Here is a 19,206-nt window from a genome sequence, read left to right as displayed (position 1 = left end):
CCAAGGTGTTAGAATTGCTCTATGAGAGAGAAACTAAAAAAAAAAAAAAAAAAAAACAAGTACAGGGGTTACTGGGAGTGGTTGGATAGTGTAGGCTATGGATTCTAAATTTTACTGAAAGAGCTCGCCCCGTATATGACTCCCTTAAGGGAGAAACTCAAAATTCACTGAACTAGACTGATAAATGTGAACAGGCCTCCCAGCAGCTCAAGCGGGCCTTGACAGAGGCCCCAGCCCTGGGACTCCCTGATGTTACCAAGCCATTCACCTTGTTCATAGATGAACTCAAGGGCATTGCCAAAGGAGTCCTAACCCAGGACATTGGCCCTTGGAAGAGGTCTATAGCCTACCTTTCCAAAAGACTTGAACCAGTGATAGGAGGATGGCCCCCCTACCTGAGAATGCTAGCTGCTGTGGCAATGTTACTTAAAGAGGCTAAGAAACTCACTTTTGGATAAAAGATTTCTGTGGTGACCTCCCACAATTTAGAGACTCTTATCAAAACCCCTCCTGAAAAGTGGCTCTCGAACGCTAGAATTCTACACTATCAGGCTCTGCTCCTAGACCCAGAGTCAGTGGTGTTCAAGACCTCCTCAGCCTTAAACCCAGCAACCCTTATGCCTGATGACGACCCGGAGGTTCAGAGTGCACCTCTCCATGAACGTGCTGACATCCTCGAACTGCAGCAGAATGTACGGGCTGATCTCACTAACCAGACTTTAGGAAATGCTGAGAACTATTTCACCGATGGAGCAGTTTCATCCAGGATGGCAAATGAGTGGCTGGAGCAGCACTGACCACCATAAAAGAGGTATTCTGGGTTAAGCAGTTAGAGCCAGGCACTTCTGCCCAAAGGGTGGAGCTCATTGCCCTGACTGAGGTGCTAAAGTTAGCTACAGGAATGAGGGTAAATATCTATACTGACAGTAGATATGCTTTTGCTACTGTACATGTACATGGAGCCATCTATCAAGAACGAGTTCACTTAAACTCAGCCAGGACTAAGATAAAAAATGCTCCATAGATCCTAGACTTGCTGGCAGCAGTCTGGCTGCCTCAGCAGGTTGCTGTTATTGATTGCAAGGCTCATCAGACAGGAGATGACCCCATCACCCTAGGAAACAATTTGGCAGATCAGGCCACTCGAAAAATAGCCACTACATCAGAGGAGGTAACTGTTCTGATGTTGGTTCCTCTCACCTTATCAGAACCAGTTTACACAAAGAAAGACCTGCAGTTAGCATCTCAACTTAGAGCTAAGTCCCTCACCCCAGGAGGTTGGTACCGATTACCAGACAAGCGAGTGCTGTTACCTGAGGCATTAGGATATGAGCTGCTACACCAGGCTCACCAAACCACCCATTTAGGAGGAACTAAACTTGCTGAATTGTTCAAAACTTGGTTTTTCATTCCAAGACTCGCCAAACTGACCGCCTCTTTGAGCTCCAGATGCCCACAGCGCTTGTTAGTCAACCTGACCAAAAGCTCTCCACTGGAGACCACCCAGCACTGAGGAACTACCCCTGGAGAACACTGGGAAGTAGACTTTACGGACATGGTAAAGCCTGGTTAACAGGGACATTGCTATCTCTTGGTATTAGTAGACACCTTCACTGGCTGGGTAAAGGCTTTCCCTAGTAAGTCTGAGTCAGCCTTAGTGGTAGCCAGAAAGCTGTTACATGAGATCATACCTCAATTTGGCCTCCCACTATCAATGGGGTCCGATAATAGCCCAGCTTTCATATCCCAGGTCACCCAAAGTTAGCCCAGGCATTAAAGATTAATTGGAAACTCCACTGTGCCTATCGGCCACAAAGCTCAGGGCAAGTAGAACATATGAACCAAACTCTCAAGGACACTTTAGCTAAGCTGTCTTTAGAAACTGGCAATAATTGGGTGAGCCTTCTTCCCTTTGCTTTGCTGCGAGCTAGATGTACCCCATATGTTTCTGGAATTTCCCCCTTTGAGGGTATGTTCAGAAGGCCCCCTCCACTGGTCCCGAGACCGTCAACAAATTAGTTGAAATAACTAACCAAGATCTCATTAAGTCCCTGAAGACACTCCAGCCTATGTTGCCCTCAATCCACGAGCTGTTTAGACAAAAACACCTGGACCCGCCTTTCAAGAGACGCCACTCAAAGCACCCATCGAGGCGGGAACTTCTGTCCTGGTGCAACGTCACCATCGAGACTCCCTCGAACCCTGCTGGGAATGACCCTTCACCGTGGTGCTCAGTACCCCTACTGCCATCAAGGTAGCAGGAAAAACTGCGTGGATTCATCATACTCACCTAAGCCACTGGAAAGAGCGAACGAGGAACATACTCAGTAGACTATAAAACAGAATGGTAACCCCTTGAAGTTAAAATTGACTAAACATAGCTAGATTATACCAGTCATGAACTGCTTTAGCTTGCTTGCTTTTGCACCTTCTATCCCACTGCTAGGGATTTTAATAACACTGATGCCGACCTTGCACAGTGACTTTGGTCCCCCTGTAAGCAAAGAACAATTGTTAAGATCTTTGTATGGGAGCCCCTGTGATTACAGAGGGGGCTATACTAAAGGTAAAGACACCAGCTCAGGGGGAATTATACATACAATAGGAAAAAAGGATCATGATCCTTCCCACATAAATGATAAATTATATACATAGAGTCTTCGGACAGATTGTGGGGACAAGTTAGCATTCCTTGTTGCTATACCCTCAGTTACAGGGGGCTTGACTCAAATGTGGATGTGTAAGTTAAAGCCCCATGTGATGCTTAACAAAGGCAGCCAGCCAGGGCCATGCCCTCAGAATTGTTCTTAGTATTCAGAAATGCATTCCTCCAGCTATGACTCTGTACAAGAATATATAGGCACAGATAGCAAAACTTACTTCACTGCTGAGCTTATGAGGACACAGGCTGGAAGTGCTAGAGGCAATTGGTCCACCTATCCTACAGTAATAGGAAATTCAAAGTATGCCCAAGCCTCATGTCATGGCATGGTTGATGAATCAGTGTGCTGGAGCAGGGTGGCCCCAATACATGTGTCTGATGGGGGTGGCCCGCAAGATAAGATCAGAGAACTCATGGTTGAGGAACGAGTCAAGCAGCTAATAAAAATAATGTTTCCCCAGATATACTACCACCCTTTGATGCTGCCTAAATCGCGGGAGTTGATCTGGATGCTCAAACTTCTGATATTCTAGAAGCCACTCATAAAAACCTTAAATGCTTCCAACCCAAATTTGGCTGAAGATTGCTGGTTATGCATGGCACAGGGCTCCCCCATGCCCCTTGCGATCCCCACCAATGTTTCTCTGGAAAGAGAACATGACCACGGTGGAGGAACAAGATTACTTAAATTGTAGTGCTGCCCCCCCCCCCTTTAGAGTACAACCAGTAGGCTTCAAGGACTCTATCTCCAAGGAGGTTTTCATAACAATACCTCTGACATTGAAGTGGGGTTCATTGCATTTACTAATTGTAGTTACACAGTTAACTGGACTACCTCCCTTTATCCCACTGAAGGACAAATATTTATTTGTGGAGGAAATATGGCCTATATTTTCCTCCCAACTAACTGGACAGGGATATGTGTAACAGCTGTCCTATGGCCTGATATAGAGATCCTACACGGTCATGAGCCTGTCCCCATTCCTAGTTTAGAATACATTACAGACCACTCAAAGAGGGCAGTTCAATTTATTCCTTTACTGGTAGGCCCAGGAACACCAGGAGCCTTAGGTATGGGGGCAGCAGGAGTAGGGGTTTCTGTCCAACTTTCCAACAAGATCGCTAGTGAGATGCAGGCATTATCTATACCATTCAGGTCATTCAAGACCAAATAGACTCGTTGGCTGAAGTAGTTCTCCAAAACATAAGGGGACTAGACCTCCTAATGGCAGAACAAGGAAGGTTCTGTGTGGTACTGCAGGAATGATGCTGCTTTTATGTAAATAAGTCCGGCATTATCTGAGATAAAATCAAGAGACTACAGGAAGACCTAGTTAAAAGGAGGAGTGAGCTATTTGAAAACCCTTTATGGAGTGTCTGCAATGGAATCCTGCCCTATCTCCTGCCCTTGCTTGGACCATTGTTAGGAGTACTGCTCTTGGTCACAGTAGGTCCTTATATATTCAACAGAATAACTGCATATGTCAGACAACAAATGCAAGGCATAAAGCTCATGATGTTATGCCAGCACACCTGTGAGCTCATTCCCCAAAAATCCCTAAGTAATTGGCCAAAGATTTGGCCTCAGTCACAACATCAGAGGGGAATGTTGTAGCCTAGCTCTAACCAATGAGGCTCCATCTTCTTCTGTATACACCGCACAACCCCCTCCCCTCCCCATTCTTTTTAGGTTAAGTCTCCATTTCACGTAAAAGCCTTAAGTTTCAGTTTCTTGTAATCCCCCCACACCTTCCACCTATCTGTAATAAAATGTGCTGTTCCTTAAGAAACATTTAACTTCAAGGAAATTACAGGATGTCTTATTTGCAGGGAAACTTGCTTGTTTGCAGGGTAACTTGCTTGTTTGCAGGATGTGCCTTCCCCCAAAGGATGTTTGCCTAATCTAAACTTGTTTGTTAGCCCAACCCTTACCTGAACCTTGCTCTTCCAAAGAAATGTAATTGCCGTGTTCCTGTTCTGTAGTGTGCCACAAACCCACCCTCCTCCTTGCATTGTGAGACCAGCAGTTGTTTGCAGTTTTACAAGATAAAAACCCTGCCCTTTAGCTGTCAAGCTCATATTCTTCCATACTGGCTAACAGAGACTGCGTGACCAGGCCTGGCCTAAAATAAAGCCTTTGCTCCAAATTTCTTAATTTCTTGCTCCCTTGGATTTTATTCCAGGGTCCAAGTTATCACAATGGTTGCACTGGACCAGCATGGTGGGTTCTCAGCGGGCCTACAATGGCCTCCCTACTCCTGGCCATGCTTGGCGGACTCTGGAGTTTTAAGGAAGCAGGCGCCATGGGTTCCAGAGGCTGGGTGGCCTGGGGTGAGTGTTCCCTGCACCATCCCCCAAGCCAAGCTAGCTTGGGACCCTCGCTCAGCCCCGGATAGGGAACTTCGAGGCTTCCAGTTACACTGGACCAGCATGGTGGGTCTTCAACAGGCCTGCACAGGTCTCACCACTCCCTGCCAGGCTTGGCAGACTCTAGAGTTCTGGGCCTGCCAGTGCCATCAGTTCCAGACGCTGGGTGGCCTGGGGTGAGTATCCTCACACGATCCCCTGAGCCCAGCAAGTTGGGGATCCTGGCTCAGCCATGAATAAGGAACTTCGCGGCTTCCTGTAGCAGTGGACCAGCTCAGCAGGACTTGAGCAAGCCTGACCCATCCCCAGTGACCCTCTCTCAATCTGGGGAACTGGGTGGCCACAGTCCCGGGAGCTGAGGGCATAGAAAAGGATTTCCAACAGACCATGGGAAAGCCGTGGAATGATACTTGAAATACAGAAATACAGGAAAATGACAAAACGAAAGACCAAATTACAGCCCATCACAAGAAACCTTAGGAGCTATGTACACAGAAGAAAATACATGCCATATACCTGAAATATTGGACATAATAGCAACTGAAAGAAAGAAGCAACTCTGGAAAGCTTTAAAGGAATTCAAACTATAAATAATTTCCCAAGAAAAAGAAGAAATGATAAATGAAATGAAGGAGATGCTGAACATATCTAAAAAAAGACACAGGTAAATAATTGGAAGAACTATACAAAAAGATAGAATCCCTAGATGAACAATATAAGAAACAAACAGAATACATAAAGTAGATACAAAGAGATATACAGGAAACCAAAAATTCCCTGGAAAGTTGTAAAAAACGCCACAATGAAAGTGAAGATAGAATTTCACTCCTCGAAGACAAGATTGCAGCTAGGGAAAAGGAAAGGAAAGATCTTTTAAAAATAACAAGGAATCAGATAATAACAATTCAACAACTGCAAGATGACACAAAGAGAAACTATGTAAGATTGATAGGAATAAATGAAAAAGAAGGGGACAACTTAAAGGATATCAAGAGGATATTTAGAGAAGTAATAGCTGAAAATTTCCCAAACATGAGATTACAAACCAACACCAGGATCAATGAAGCATATAGAACTCCAAATAGTCACAGCCTAAATAAAACTACACCCAGACATATAATAATCACCCTCCCAGGAATAAAACATGAGAATAGAATATTAAAAGCTGTCAGAGAGAAAAGACAGATCACTTATAAAGGAAAACCTATCACAATCACAGCACACTTCTCAGCACAAACAATGAAGTCAACGAGAGCATGAAGTGAAGTATTTCAGATCCTAAAGGAAAATGATTTCCAACCTAGGCTGATGTAGACTGAAAAACTGCCCTTCAAAATGGAAGTAGATCACTTCCGAGAGAACATGGCGGACAGACAGCAGCACCTAGGGAGGCTCTCTGAGAAAGCCAGATTACAATCCAGGAATGGTGCGGTGTGAGGAGTCCTAAGAAAGGGGAGACATATCCTGCCAACCCAGGAATGAAGTAAGCTGAGAGAAACCAACTGGAAATGCAATCCTGGTGCTATAACAGGAACAGATAAAATATCAGCGCTGAAGGTGGAACCAGCACCTCTGCAAACCATGATTTGAATTTCCTGACACCACTGCAGTGTCTGAATCGGCACAGCAGGGACAGAGAGGTGAAACCTCTGAGCGTGGGAATTGGCGAACGGAGTTGAGAGTGGGACTGGCAGGGACCCCTGCATCAACCTGCGGTGAGTGAGAGAAACGGGGACCCTTACATACATTAGGAGGCTCCAACAGAGGACATTCTGGGACCGGGCAGACTAGCTGGAACAGGATACTACAGTGACTTTAGTCACATATTGCCTTCCCGAGCGGGATTCGTAGGGAGCCCTGGCCAGGGTGACAATGCAGACTAAGACCCAGTAGCCTAGCCCAAACCAGGTCCCAGTGCCTGGAGATGCACCGTAGCAGTGAAACCTTCAGTAGGTTGACTAACCTGGAGGGGCAGTCCCAGCAGAGGCTGCCCAGGTCTGTGTCTCCCTAGTACACTGCAGTGGGTGGGAACACCTAGCCAGCACAATACAAACAAACTATAACCAACAAAGTAAGAAGCTGTGCCTCATATAACAAAAAATATGGGAAGAGGGAGCAACAAGAAAGGGTCCTCAGCCCCGAATCCTGAGAACACTGATCCAGGAAAGGTTAATGCAAAGGAGAATGAAGACAGAAAACAAGTAATATCAAACACAGCACCAATAGACATAAAGCGGTATCTCCGGAGCCTCATAGACGAATTCAAAAGTGAAGTATTCAATGAAATAAAGCAAGATATAAGTACAATAGTTAAAGAAATGCTAAGCACCACCCAAGAAAAAACAGATGGTGGAATGGAAGAACAGAAAAAAAGGGGATAATTGTGTGATGGAGAAAATAGAGAAAACATAGAATACATGAAGCAGGTTCAAAGAGATTACCAGGAAACTAAAAACTCTATTGAAAGCTGGCATAACAGCTTGAAAGAAACTAAGGATAGATTATCAGAACTCGAGGACAGATTTGTAATGTGGGAGCATGAAATGAAAAACTTCTTAAAAATAACAAGAAAAAAAACAGCAATAATATAGAGGCTAGAAGATGATAAGAGGATGTATAACTTAAGAATTAAGAACGTAAAAGGAGAAGTAGGTACACAAACAAATGAACTACAAAGGCTATTCACAGAAATAATCCAGGAGAATTTCCCTAATTTAGCAAAAGGTAAAGATACTCTGATGTATGAGGCATACAGGACCCCAGCCACCTACAACCCAAACAGAACAACACCCAGGCATATATAATGAAAATTCCAGAAATACAACATAATAACAGAATATTAAAAGCCATAAGAGACAAGAAACAGATCACTTACAAGGCAACACCCATCAGAATTACAGCAGACTTCTCAGCACAAACCAGCAAAGCATAAAGAGCATGGTGGGGGGGGGGGAATAATTCAAGCTTTAAAAGATAATAACCTTCAGCCAAGATTGATATATCCTGCACAACTATCCCTAGAAATTGATGGAAAAACAAGGTGCTTCCAGGATAAAGAGGAACTAGGGGAATTTGCAACCACCAATTAAACTCTACAGAAAATACTGCAGGATATTCTAAAAAAAGAAAAATACCAAGATTCCAGAAACAGTGACAGAGAGGCCACAATGAATGGAGCAGAAAGCGAAATGAGGAAGACAAACTGACAACTAATGACAGAAAAAGAGCTCAATAGAAATGAGGCAGAGAAGGTTGGATGGTAGGAACAGCTACTTTGCAGAAAACAAGACATCATAATAGGTAGTGCTGATTTAATATCCTCTTGTTTTGAAGTCCAATCAAGCTTTTGTTCTTCTGTCTCCATGGGTTTTAACATGTTGTATCTTACTGGATTTTATTATATGTGATAATATAAACAAAAACTTATAGAGACAAAAATGCTATACAAAAACAATTGTTCATTTCAGTAGGTTGGTTCTAAATACCCTGTAATACTGTCATTCTCTTGAATGGTTTTACATTGTCTTGATATGTTTGATGCTACAGTATATGAAGTTAATAAAGATTTCAACGAAAGAGACACTATGGTAACTACTTTTAGGTCACGATATCTGGTGGTGAAACACTATTTTGCCTAAATGGTTATGTTTTGACCTGTGCTGTTTTGTTATATCCTCTTTTATCTCAATCTCTTTTTTATTACTTTTTTATTTTTATCTTTGTAATTACGGGAAAAATAAAAAATAGCAGGATATATTATAGTAACCCACTTTAATTTCCTATGAACTTGATTTGAAACCCTGTATTGCTCGCACCATCTTGTTTGGACTGATTTTCCTCTATTCTGTCTTGCTTGATACTACCAAGTTCGACAGTATAAGCAACTGTTGGGAGCCGTGGCACTGTCAAGTCATCAGACGCGGTGATTGCGAGGCCTGTGGGAAAGTACAAAAGCCTGGGCTGGATTGCCCCTCTCATCGAGCCCGCCTGTGTGGCACCTGTTTCTTATCACCCCACTAAGTTCCCGCCTCACAGGGTAGTCTGCCTAGCTATTAATCCTATATATAGCCAGTGCCTCCACCCCCAAGAGAGAGAGAGACTGAAGCACAAAAGGAGCCGCGGGGAGCGGACCGGTAGAGGCTTCGGGGCAGACTGAAGCACGGAAGGAGCCGCGGAGAGCGGACCGGTAGAGGCTTCGGGGCAGACTGTATAAGGAGAGAATAAAGAAAAGCCTGACCACCGCCAGACCTTGTCGTGTGTCTTTCCTGCCGGCCGGGAGCGGACATCGACATTTGGAGGCCCGCACGGGGATTGATCAACCCCGAGACGCGGCGGTGGACTGCATTCTCCTACACAGTGCTGCAGCTGCAGGACAGGTGAGTAGAGGATAAGCCTGGGCCCTGGGTGGCGCGCACCTACAGGGTTTGTAGACTCCTCTCAACCTCACGCGTAAGTGGCGGGTTTCTTGGGCCTCACGCGGTGAGTATGAAACATAACACCAGAACTTAAGGTAATAAAAGAGTGTAAAACATAAACATAGAAGTAAAAATAACAGAAGATATATTAAAAATGGGAAACATGCCAAGTAAAGATACACAGCCTTGGTGTTGGTCCTTCGGAGACTCCTAAAGTCCAAGGACCTCAAGGTGGGGCGTAAGACTTTAGAAAATTTCCTTGCAGAGATTGACAGCTTTGCTCCCTGGTTTCTGCCTACAGGGCATGTAAACCTGCCCTCCTGGGAAAAGTTGGGCAGAGACCTTTCCCTAGCAGAGCGGGAGGGTAGAGCTTCAGTCTCTGCTCGTCCATTGTGGGAAATGATACACACGTGCCTAAAGAGTGAGGGTAGTTACGGGGGGAGCTCTCAAGAACTTGTAGAAGTACGCGAGGTGTTTGAACAGGCGCAGTGAGGAAGCTCCCGAGAAGGGTCCGTCAAGGAGGGCAGAGATACAAAAGAGGAAGCCGAGGCGCGGTTTGTGTCTTTCCGCAGGAATCGGGACGAGAGCCAATGTGGGTCCCAGAGAGGTTGACGCGACAAGTCCCTCGACTGAAGATCAGGCCTGTTCCACCAGAGGCCAACCGCAGACCCAACAACAAGATGAGCCCTAAAAGAACTGCAGGACAATCCCTTTTTGGGGGCCTGGAACGGCTTGCTCCCCTATGTGCTACCCTTGTATACGCATGGCTCGCTCGCATGGCCTACGACCGCGTTTAAAAGTGACAGGCTTCCCACATTCTCCTCCCTAGACAACAACATGTAGCAGGGTGGGTGAGTCAATGACGGGTAAGAGCGTGCCTCCCCAGCACGACTCAACCTAAGCCAGGCCCTACCCCGTTCCGCTCGAAAGCCGCTGGATTGTTAGATAAATTTCTCTCCGAGGGGATTCGTGGAGAGAAATGAGTGCATGCCTATGTGCAACCAGGTTCCGTCCGGTTCATTCCTGGCCCTAGAAAAAAGGACGAGGGCCTCAGGGCCTTGGTGGACCCTGGGACGGCCGACCAGGGTCTACGCTAAGGGCCTACGGTGGGCCTCAGTTCGGGGCATAGGCCTCTGCACTCTATCCAGGACGGGCTGCGATGCGCGTAGCCATCATTTAAAATAAAATAGGGGGAGATGTTGGGAGCCGTGGCACTGTCAAGTCATCAGACGCGGTGATTGCGAGGCCTGTGGGAAAGTACAAAAGCCTGGGCTGGATTGCCCCTCTCATCGAGCCCGCCTGTGTGGCACCTGTTTCTTATCACCCCACTAAGTTCCCGCCTCACAGGGTAGTCTGCCTAGCTATTAATCCTATATATAGCCAGTGCCTCCACCCCCGAGAGAGAGAGAGACTGAAGCACAAAAGGAGCCGCGGGGAGCGGACCGGTAGAGGCTTCGGGGCAGACTGAAGCACGGAAGGAGCCGCGGAGAGCGGACCGGTAGAGGCTTCGGGGCAGACTGTATAAGGAGAGAATAAAGAAAAGCCTGACCACCGCCAGACCTTGTCGTGTGTCTTTCCTGCCGGCCGGGAGCGGACATCGACAAGCAACATCTGTGAAGACAGTGAGATTCATTATGATGCCCATTCTGGTTTGACTATTATCTTCATTTGAAGTCCTGTAATGTCTCAAATATTTTGGTTTTATTGGTGTTCTTCTTTGCTGTTTTGTTCAATTTTATTATAACTGATGATATAGGCAATTATTCTTAAGATAGCAAGAAGCATTGTGGTAACCAATGTAGATCACTTTGTATTTTGTTTTTACAGTATGTATTATGTCCATCCTTCTGATTTCACTGACTCTGTTTTGTAACGTCACAGTTGGCTTTATTCTCTTCAAAAAAAAGTAATAAGAACTGTGGGAGTAATAAAACCCAAAATGTGTAATTGTCATACAAAAGACAGGAACAGTGTTCTAAAGGATATAACTGCATGTATATGTAAGGATATAAGATAGATAACGATATTAATGAGTTTTGTTGAATCACTGAACAGAACTGTTTGCAGTCTCACTGTTTGCATGTCCACTTTGTATGCTTTGATTTTGTAACTTGAACAGCTATTTCTAAGATGACAATACGTAATCTGTTAGCTAGTGATTTCCTACTGTTTGTTTTTTCTGAGATTCTGTGTAACTTGTACCCTTTTCTGTTTTTTTTTCTTTTTCTCCTTAAATAAAATTTTTGAAAAATGGATGTAGAAATAAGATATTTCCATGACAAAGAACAGCTGAAGAAGTTCATGATCACCAAGCCAACCCTGCAAGGAATACTGAAAGACAGTTTAGATACACTTAGGAAAAAATCACTAAGCAAAGCAGACAATTAAACAGAACAGAAAGATAAAGATGCAACAGCAGAAAGATAACATGTCAACAATAAACCAACATATAAGAGTTGTAACTATTAATGTAAATAGTCTCAATGCACCAATTAAAAGAAACAGAATGACAGAATGGATCAAGAAGCAAAATCCAACCATATGCTGTCTACAAGAAACCCATCTAACCCAAAAGGATACTCACAGACTGAAAGTCAAAGGATGGAAAACAATACTCCATGCAAAAGGAATCCATAAAAAAGCAAGGGTAGCTATTCTGTTTGCAGACAATGTGAACTTCAAACCAATAATGATCAGAAGAGATAAAGAAGGTCATACATACTGGATAGGGGAAAACTTCAAGACGAAAAGATAACTACCTTAAATATATATGCACCAAATTCCAAAGCACACAGTTATACAAAACAAGCATTAACAGAAATGAAAAACCAAATTAGCAGCAACACAATTATAACAGGAAACCTTAACACACCATTGACACCAAGGGACAGATCAACTAGACATAAAATCAGCAAAGAAATAACCAAACAGAATCACACCTTTAAACAAATGGACTTGATAGACATATACGGAGTGTTCCATCCAACAACATCAGAATACACAGTCTTCTCAGCAGTACACGAATCATTCTCTAAAACAGATCATATATTAGCTCATAGAATATATTTAAATAAATGAAAAAGAGTTGAAATTATCCCTTGCATGTTATCAGATTGTAGCGCCATGGAATTAGAAATTAATGGTAAAAGATATGGCAAAAATCCCACAAAAAATGGAAACTGAGTAACACACTCTTGAGTAATCAGTGGGTCATAGGGGAAATAAAAGAAGGAAATAAACACTACCTATAAGCAAACGAAAATACAAATACAACTTACCGGAATCTGTGGGATGCAATGAAAGCAGTCCTCAGAGGAAATTTATTGCACTGAGTCCCCACATCAGGAAAAAAGAAAGAATACAAATAAAAAACCTGATGTTACACCTCAAACATCTATAAAAAGAAGAGCAAGTCTTCCCAAAGCCAAAAGAAGAGAGGAAATTATAAAAATCAGAGCATAAATCAATGCAACACAGATTAGGAAAACAATACAAGAAATCAAAAGAATACAAGAAATCAATGACTCAAAGAGTTGGTTCTTTGAAAGAATAAATAAAATTTATAAACCCCTAGCAAACCTTATTGCAAAAAGGGAAGAAAAAGCTCAATTTCATGCAATAAGGAATGAAAAAGGCAAAATCACTACAGACGCCGTAGAAATACAGAAGATCATCAATACCTATTTCGAAAACCTCTGATTCCTAGAAACACATGAAGTATCAAAGCTAGGTCAAGAAGATGTAAAACTGCTGAATAACCCAATTTCTATTAAAGAAATTGAAAATGTAATTAAGCCCTTCCCTAGAAAGAAGAACTCAAGCCCAGACGGATTCGCTGCAGAATTCTACAAGAAATACAAAGTAGACTTAATGCTGACACTTTTCAAACTCTTCAATGAAATTAAAAGGGAAGCAATCCTTCCTAAGTCATTCCTGGAAGCAAGTATTACTCTACTACCAAAACCTGAGAAAGACCCAAGTAAAAAAGAGAACCTACAGGCCAATTTCCCTAATGAACACAGATGCAAAAATCCTCAATAAAATACTGGCAAATAGGATGCAGCAAATCATCAAGAAGATCATACACCATGACCAAGTGGGATTCATCCCAGGCATGCAGACATCATAATAGCTAGTGCTGATTTAATATCGTTTTGAAGTCCCTTCAAGCTGTTGTTCTTCTGTCTCCATTGGTTTTATCATGTTGTATCTTATTGGATTTTATTATATGTGATAGTATAAACAAAACTTTATAGGCAAGAAGATAATATAATTATAATATAGTTAATATAATAGATAATATATATAGATAACATAATATAGATAATATAGATAATTCGTTTTCTGTTAGATGTACCTTGTAATACTTTCATTCTCTTGAACGGTTTTATACTATCTTAATATGTTTGATGCTATAGTATACAAAGTTATGCTCAAATATTTCAAGGAAAGAGACACTATGGTAACTACTATTATGTCGGGTTATCTTGTGGTGAAATACTATGTTGCTTATATTGTTCTGTTCTGACCTGTGTTGTTATGTTGTTATGTCCTCTCAATCTCCTTTTTTAAAATTTATTTATTTTTTAATTAAGGGAAAAAATAAATTGAAAAAATAGCAGAATACATTATAGTAACCATTTTGTTTTCCTATTAACTTGATTTGAACCCCTGTATTGCTCTCACCACTGTGTTTTGACTAATTTTATTCTATTCTTTTTTGTTTGATTTTATCAAGTTTGAGGTATAAGCAGCTACTTTGAAGGCAATAAGATTCACTATGATGCCCATTTTGGTTTGACTATTATCTTCTTTTGAAGTCCTGTAATGTCTCCAATGTTTAGGTTTTATTGGTTTGTTCTGTACTGCTTTGTTCAATTTTATTATACCAATGAAATAGATAATTCTTTTTAAGGTAGCGAGAGGTATTATGGTAAACATTGTTGATCACCTTGTATTCTGTTTTTACATCATGTACTATGTCCATCCTTTGTTTTGACTGACTGTGTTTTGTTTCATCACGTTTGGTTTTATTCTCTTTCAAAAAAAAGTATTAAGAACTGTGGGAGTTGGGGATGGGGATTTAGCTCAGTGGCATAAGCACCTTCTGTGCATGCAGGCAGTTGTGAGTTCAATCCCCAGTACCAATAAAAAGGAAAAAGACAAAAAAAAAACAAAGAACTGTGGGAGTAATAAAACACAAAATGTGTAATTGTTATCGTACAAAAGAGAGGAAATGTAAGTGCTCTAAAGGATACAATTGTATATATGTTTAAGCGTGTAAGATACATAACCATATTACTAAGTTCTTATTGGACCATTGAACACAACTGTTTGCAGTCTCACTGTGTGAATGTCCACTTTGTATGCTTTAATTCTGTAACTTGAACAACTATTCGTAAGACAAAAGAGAAATAAAAGGGGTAAAGATAGGAACAGAAGAAGTTAAATTATCATTATTTGGATGACATAATATTCTACATAAAAGACCCCCAAAACTCCACTGAAAGACTCTTAGATATAATAAATAAATTTAGCAATGTAGCTAGATACAAAAATCAATACTCGAGCACTTCCAGGAGAACATGGCAGACAAATAACAGCAGCCACGGAGGCTCTCTGAGATTACCAGCTTAGAATCCAGGAGCAGTGCCATGTGAGGAGTCCTACGCGAGGGGAGACGTACCGTGCCGACCCAGGAACAAAGTCAGCTGAGAGAAACCAACTGGAAATGCAATCCTGATGCTATAACAGGAACAGATAAAATCTCAGTGCGGAAGCTGGATCCCGCACCATTGGAAGCCCCGATTTGAATTTCCTGCTGGTGATACTGTGTCCCAATCCACACAGCAGGGAGAGAGGCGCACAAAAGCTCTGAGAGCGGGAATCGGCCCAAACAGCGTTGAGAGCGGGACTAGCTCGACCTGCAGTGAGTGAGAGAAATGGGATCCCTTTCATAGACTAGGAGGCTCCAACAGAAGACATTCTGGGAATGGGCAGACTAGCCAGAACACAGCCCTGCAGTGACTTTAGTCACATATTCCCCTTTCAAGTGGGAGTAGTGGGGAGCGCTTGACCTGGTGACAACGTGGACTAAGATCCCGTAGGCTAGCCCAAAGCAGGTCCCTGCACCTGGCGGTACACCCTAGCAGTGAAACATTCAGACCTGGAGGTTGACCTGGAGGGGCGCACCCAGCAGAGGCTGCCCAGGTCTGTGTCTCCCTAGTACACTGCAGTGGGCGGGAACACCTAGCCAGTGGATTCAAACAAACTGCAACAGACAAAGAGAAAAAAAAAAAGCCTCCTACATACGCTTGTATGGAAGGAACAAAAAGTATGGGAAAAGGGAGCAACAAGAAAGGGTCCTCAGTTCCCAATCCTGAGAACACTGATACAGGGAAGGTAAATGCAAAAGAAAATGAAGACAGAAAACAAGCACTATCAGACACGGCACCTATAAACATAAAACGGTATCTCCGGAGCCTCGAAGACGAGTTCAAAAATGAAGTATTTAATGAAATAAAGCAAGAAATAAGTAGATTAGTTAGAGAAATGCTAAGCACCGCCCAATAAAAAACAGATGGTGGAATGGAAGAACAGAAAAAAAGGGGAGAATTTTGTGATGGAGAAAATAGAGAAAACATAGAATACGTAAAGCAGGTTCACAGAGATTACCAGGAAACTAAAAACTCTATTGAAAGCTGGCATAACAGCTTGAAAGAAACTAAGGATAGATTATCAGAACTCGAGGACAGATTTGTAAGGTGGGAGCATGAAATGAAAAACTTCTTAAAAATAACAAGAAAAAAACAGCAATAATACAAAGACTAGAAGATGACAAGAGGATCTATAACTTAAGAATTAAGAACATAAAAGAAGAAGTAGGGACTCAAACAAATGAACTACAAAAACTATTCACAGAAATAATCCAGGAGAATTTCCCTAATTTAGCAAAAGGTAAAGACACTCAGATGCATGAGGCATACAGGACCCCAGCCACCTACAACCCAAACAGAGCTACACTCAGGCATATAATAATCAAAATTCCAGAAATCCAATATAAGAACAGAATATTAAAAGCCATCAGAGACAAGAAACAGATCACTTACAAGGCAACACCCATCAGAATTACAGCAGACTTCTCGGCACAAACCATCAAATCACGAAGAGCATGGGGGGAATAATTCAAGCTTTGAAAGATAATAACCTCCAGCCAAGATTGATATATCCTGCACAACTGTCCCTAGAAATTGATGGAAAAACAAGGTGCTTCCAGGATAAAGAGGAACTAGGGGAATTTGCAACCACCAATTCAATTCTACAGAGATTACTGCAGGATACTCTAAAAATGAAAAATACCAAGATTCCAGAAACAGTGGCAGAATGGCCACAATGAATGGAAAAGAAAGCGGAATGAAGAGGACAAACCGACAACTAGTTACAGAAAAAGAGCTCAACAGAAATGTGGCAGAGAAGGTTGGATGGTAGGAACAGCCATTTTGGAGAAAACAAGACATCATAATAGCTAGTGCTGATTTAGTATCATCTTGTTTTGAAGTCCCATCAAGTTTTTGTTCTTTTGTCTCCATCGGTTTTAACGTGTTATATCTTATTGGATTTTATTATATGTGATAATATAAACAAAAACTTATAGACAAGGAGATTATACAGAAACCATTGTTCATTTTCTGTTAGTTGATTCTAAATACCCTGTAATACTGTCATTCTCTTGAATGGTTTTACATTGTCTTGATATGTTTGATGCTACAGTATACAAAGTTATACCCAAAGATTTTAAGGGAAGAGACACTATGGTAACTACTATTATGTCGAGATTATCTTGTGGTGAAACACTATTTTGCTTAAATGGCTATGTTTTGACCTGCACTGTTTTGTTGTTATGCCCTCTTTTTTATCTCAATCTCCTTTTTATTATCTACTTTTTCATTTTTATCCTTTTAATTAAGGGAAAAAATAAATAAAAAATAGCAGGATATATTATAGTAACCCACTTTGATTTCCTGTTAACTTGATTTGAAACTCTGTATTGCTCTCACCATCTTGTTTTGACTGATTTTCCTCTATTCTGTTATGCTACATAGTACCAAGTTTGAAAGTCTAGGCAATAACTATGAAGACAATAAGATCCATTGTGACGCCCATTCTGGTTGATTATTATCTTCTTTTGAAGTCCTCTAATGTCTCCAATGTTTTGGTTTTATTGGTCTTATTCTTTTCTGTTTTGTTCAATTTTATTATAACTGATGATATAGGCAATTCTTTTTAAGATAACAAGAGGCATTATGGTAACCATTGTTGATCACCTTGTATTTTGTTTTACATTATGCATTATGCCCATCCTTTTGATTTGACTGACTCTGTCCTGGTATGTCACATTTGGTTTTACTTTCTTCAAAAAAAAGTAATAAGAACTGTGGGAGTAATAAAACCCAAAATGTGTAAATGTCATTGTACAAAAGAGAGGAAAAGAAAGTTCTCTAAAAGATATAACTGCATATATATTTAACTGTATAAGGTAGATAACCATATTACCGAGTTTTGTTTGATTATTGAACAAAACTGTTTGCAGTCTCACTGTTTGAAAGTCCCCTCTATATGCTTTAATTTTGTAACTTCAACAACTATTTCTAAGATGACAATATGTAATTAACTAGTGATTTCCTACTGTTTATTTTTTCTGAAATTCTGTATAACTTGTACCCTTTTTGTTTTTTTTTCTTTTTTCTCCTGAAATAAAACTAAAAAAAAATAAAAGAATCAACACAGCAAGGAAAGACTTCCAACATTTTCCTCTGTAAAAGCATTAAGAAAACTAGCAAAAGTGATGGGAAATGATGTTTTCAAGAATCTGAAAATAGCCAAAATCTTGAAACAATCTGAGAGTATTAATTTAAGAAAAATACATGTGTACATTGTGATTTAAAAAAACAAAATCAATACTCAAAAATCAATAGCACTCCTATACACTAACAACAAAATCACAGAGAGAGAAATAAGAGAAGCCACACCCTCCACATTAGCAATCAAAAAATGAAATATTTAGGAATTACTCTCACAAAAGAAGTGAAAGACCTACACAGAGAAAATTATAATACAATGAAAAAAGAAATTAAAGATGATCTCAGAAAATGGAAAGACATCGCTTGCTCATGGATAGGAAGAATAAATATTGTGAAAATGGCCATTCTCCCAAAACTGTTATACAGATTCAATGCAATCCCATTAAAAATACCATCAACATACCTCATACATCTAGAGAAATCACTCCTAAAATTCATATGGAGCGAGAAGAGACCTAGAATAGCAAAGACAGTTCTAAGCAGCAAAGGCAATGTAGGAGGCATCGCACTCCCTGACTTGCAGTTGTACTACAAAGCAACTGTAGTAAAATCAACATGGTACTGGAATCAAAACAGAGCCCAAGATCAATGGAATACATTAGAAGATACAACCACAAATACAAACCCATTCAACCACCGTATCTTTGATAAAGGGGCCAAACAGGACAACAGTCTCTTTAATAAATGGTGTTGGAAAAACTGGCTCTCCATATGCTGAAAACTAAAACTAGATGGATGCCTATCACCATGTACTAAAATAAAATCTAAATGAATCAAAGGTTTATAGCAGCACAATTTGTAATTGCCAGATCTTGGAAATAACCTAAGTGTCCATCAACTGAGGAATGGATAAAAAAGTTGTGGTATTTTTATACAATGGAGTACTACTCAGCTATAAAGA

At 41.2% G+C, this 19,206-nt stretch overlaps 1 protein-coding gene and 1 long non-coding RNA gene across 5 annotated transcripts in view; one reads left to right on the top strand and one right to left on the bottom strand.

The window, feature by feature from the left end:
• Ccnb3 (cyclin B3) overlaps positions 1-19,206 on the bottom strand; it is a 111,695-nt gene that overhangs the window by 75,804 nt on the left and 16,685 nt on the right. Inside the window, exon 2 of one of the 4 annotated variants that reach the window (XM_063245853.1) lies at positions 18,709-18,760. The exons of the other annotated variants lie outside the window; for them this stretch is intronic. Within the exon in view, the coding sequence (XP_063101923.1) occupies positions 18,709-18,717 (9 nt within the window). The 5' untranslated portion in view covers positions 18,718-18,760. The remainder of the gene's footprint in view (positions 1-18,708; positions 18,761-19,206) is intronic. 4 annotated transcript variants of the gene reach the window in all.
• Positions 8,921-11,001, top strand: LOC134475428 (uncharacterized). Its single transcript, XR_010046539.1, has 2 exons — positions 8,921-9,405; positions 10,017-11,001. It is a non-coding gene; the product is annotated as an uncharacterized LOC134475428 (long non-coding RNA).

This window comes from Cavia porcellus, unplaced genomic scaffold, assembly GCF_034190915.1.
Source record: "Cavia porcellus strain 051 isolate PalLab524CR breed Dunkin Hartley unplaced genomic scaffold, mCavPor4.1 scaffold_3, whole genome shotgun sequence".
NCBI lineage: Eukaryota > Metazoa > Chordata > Mammalia > Rodentia > Caviidae > Cavia > Cavia porcellus.
This window is presented reverse-complemented; position numbering and strand designations above follow the sequence as displayed.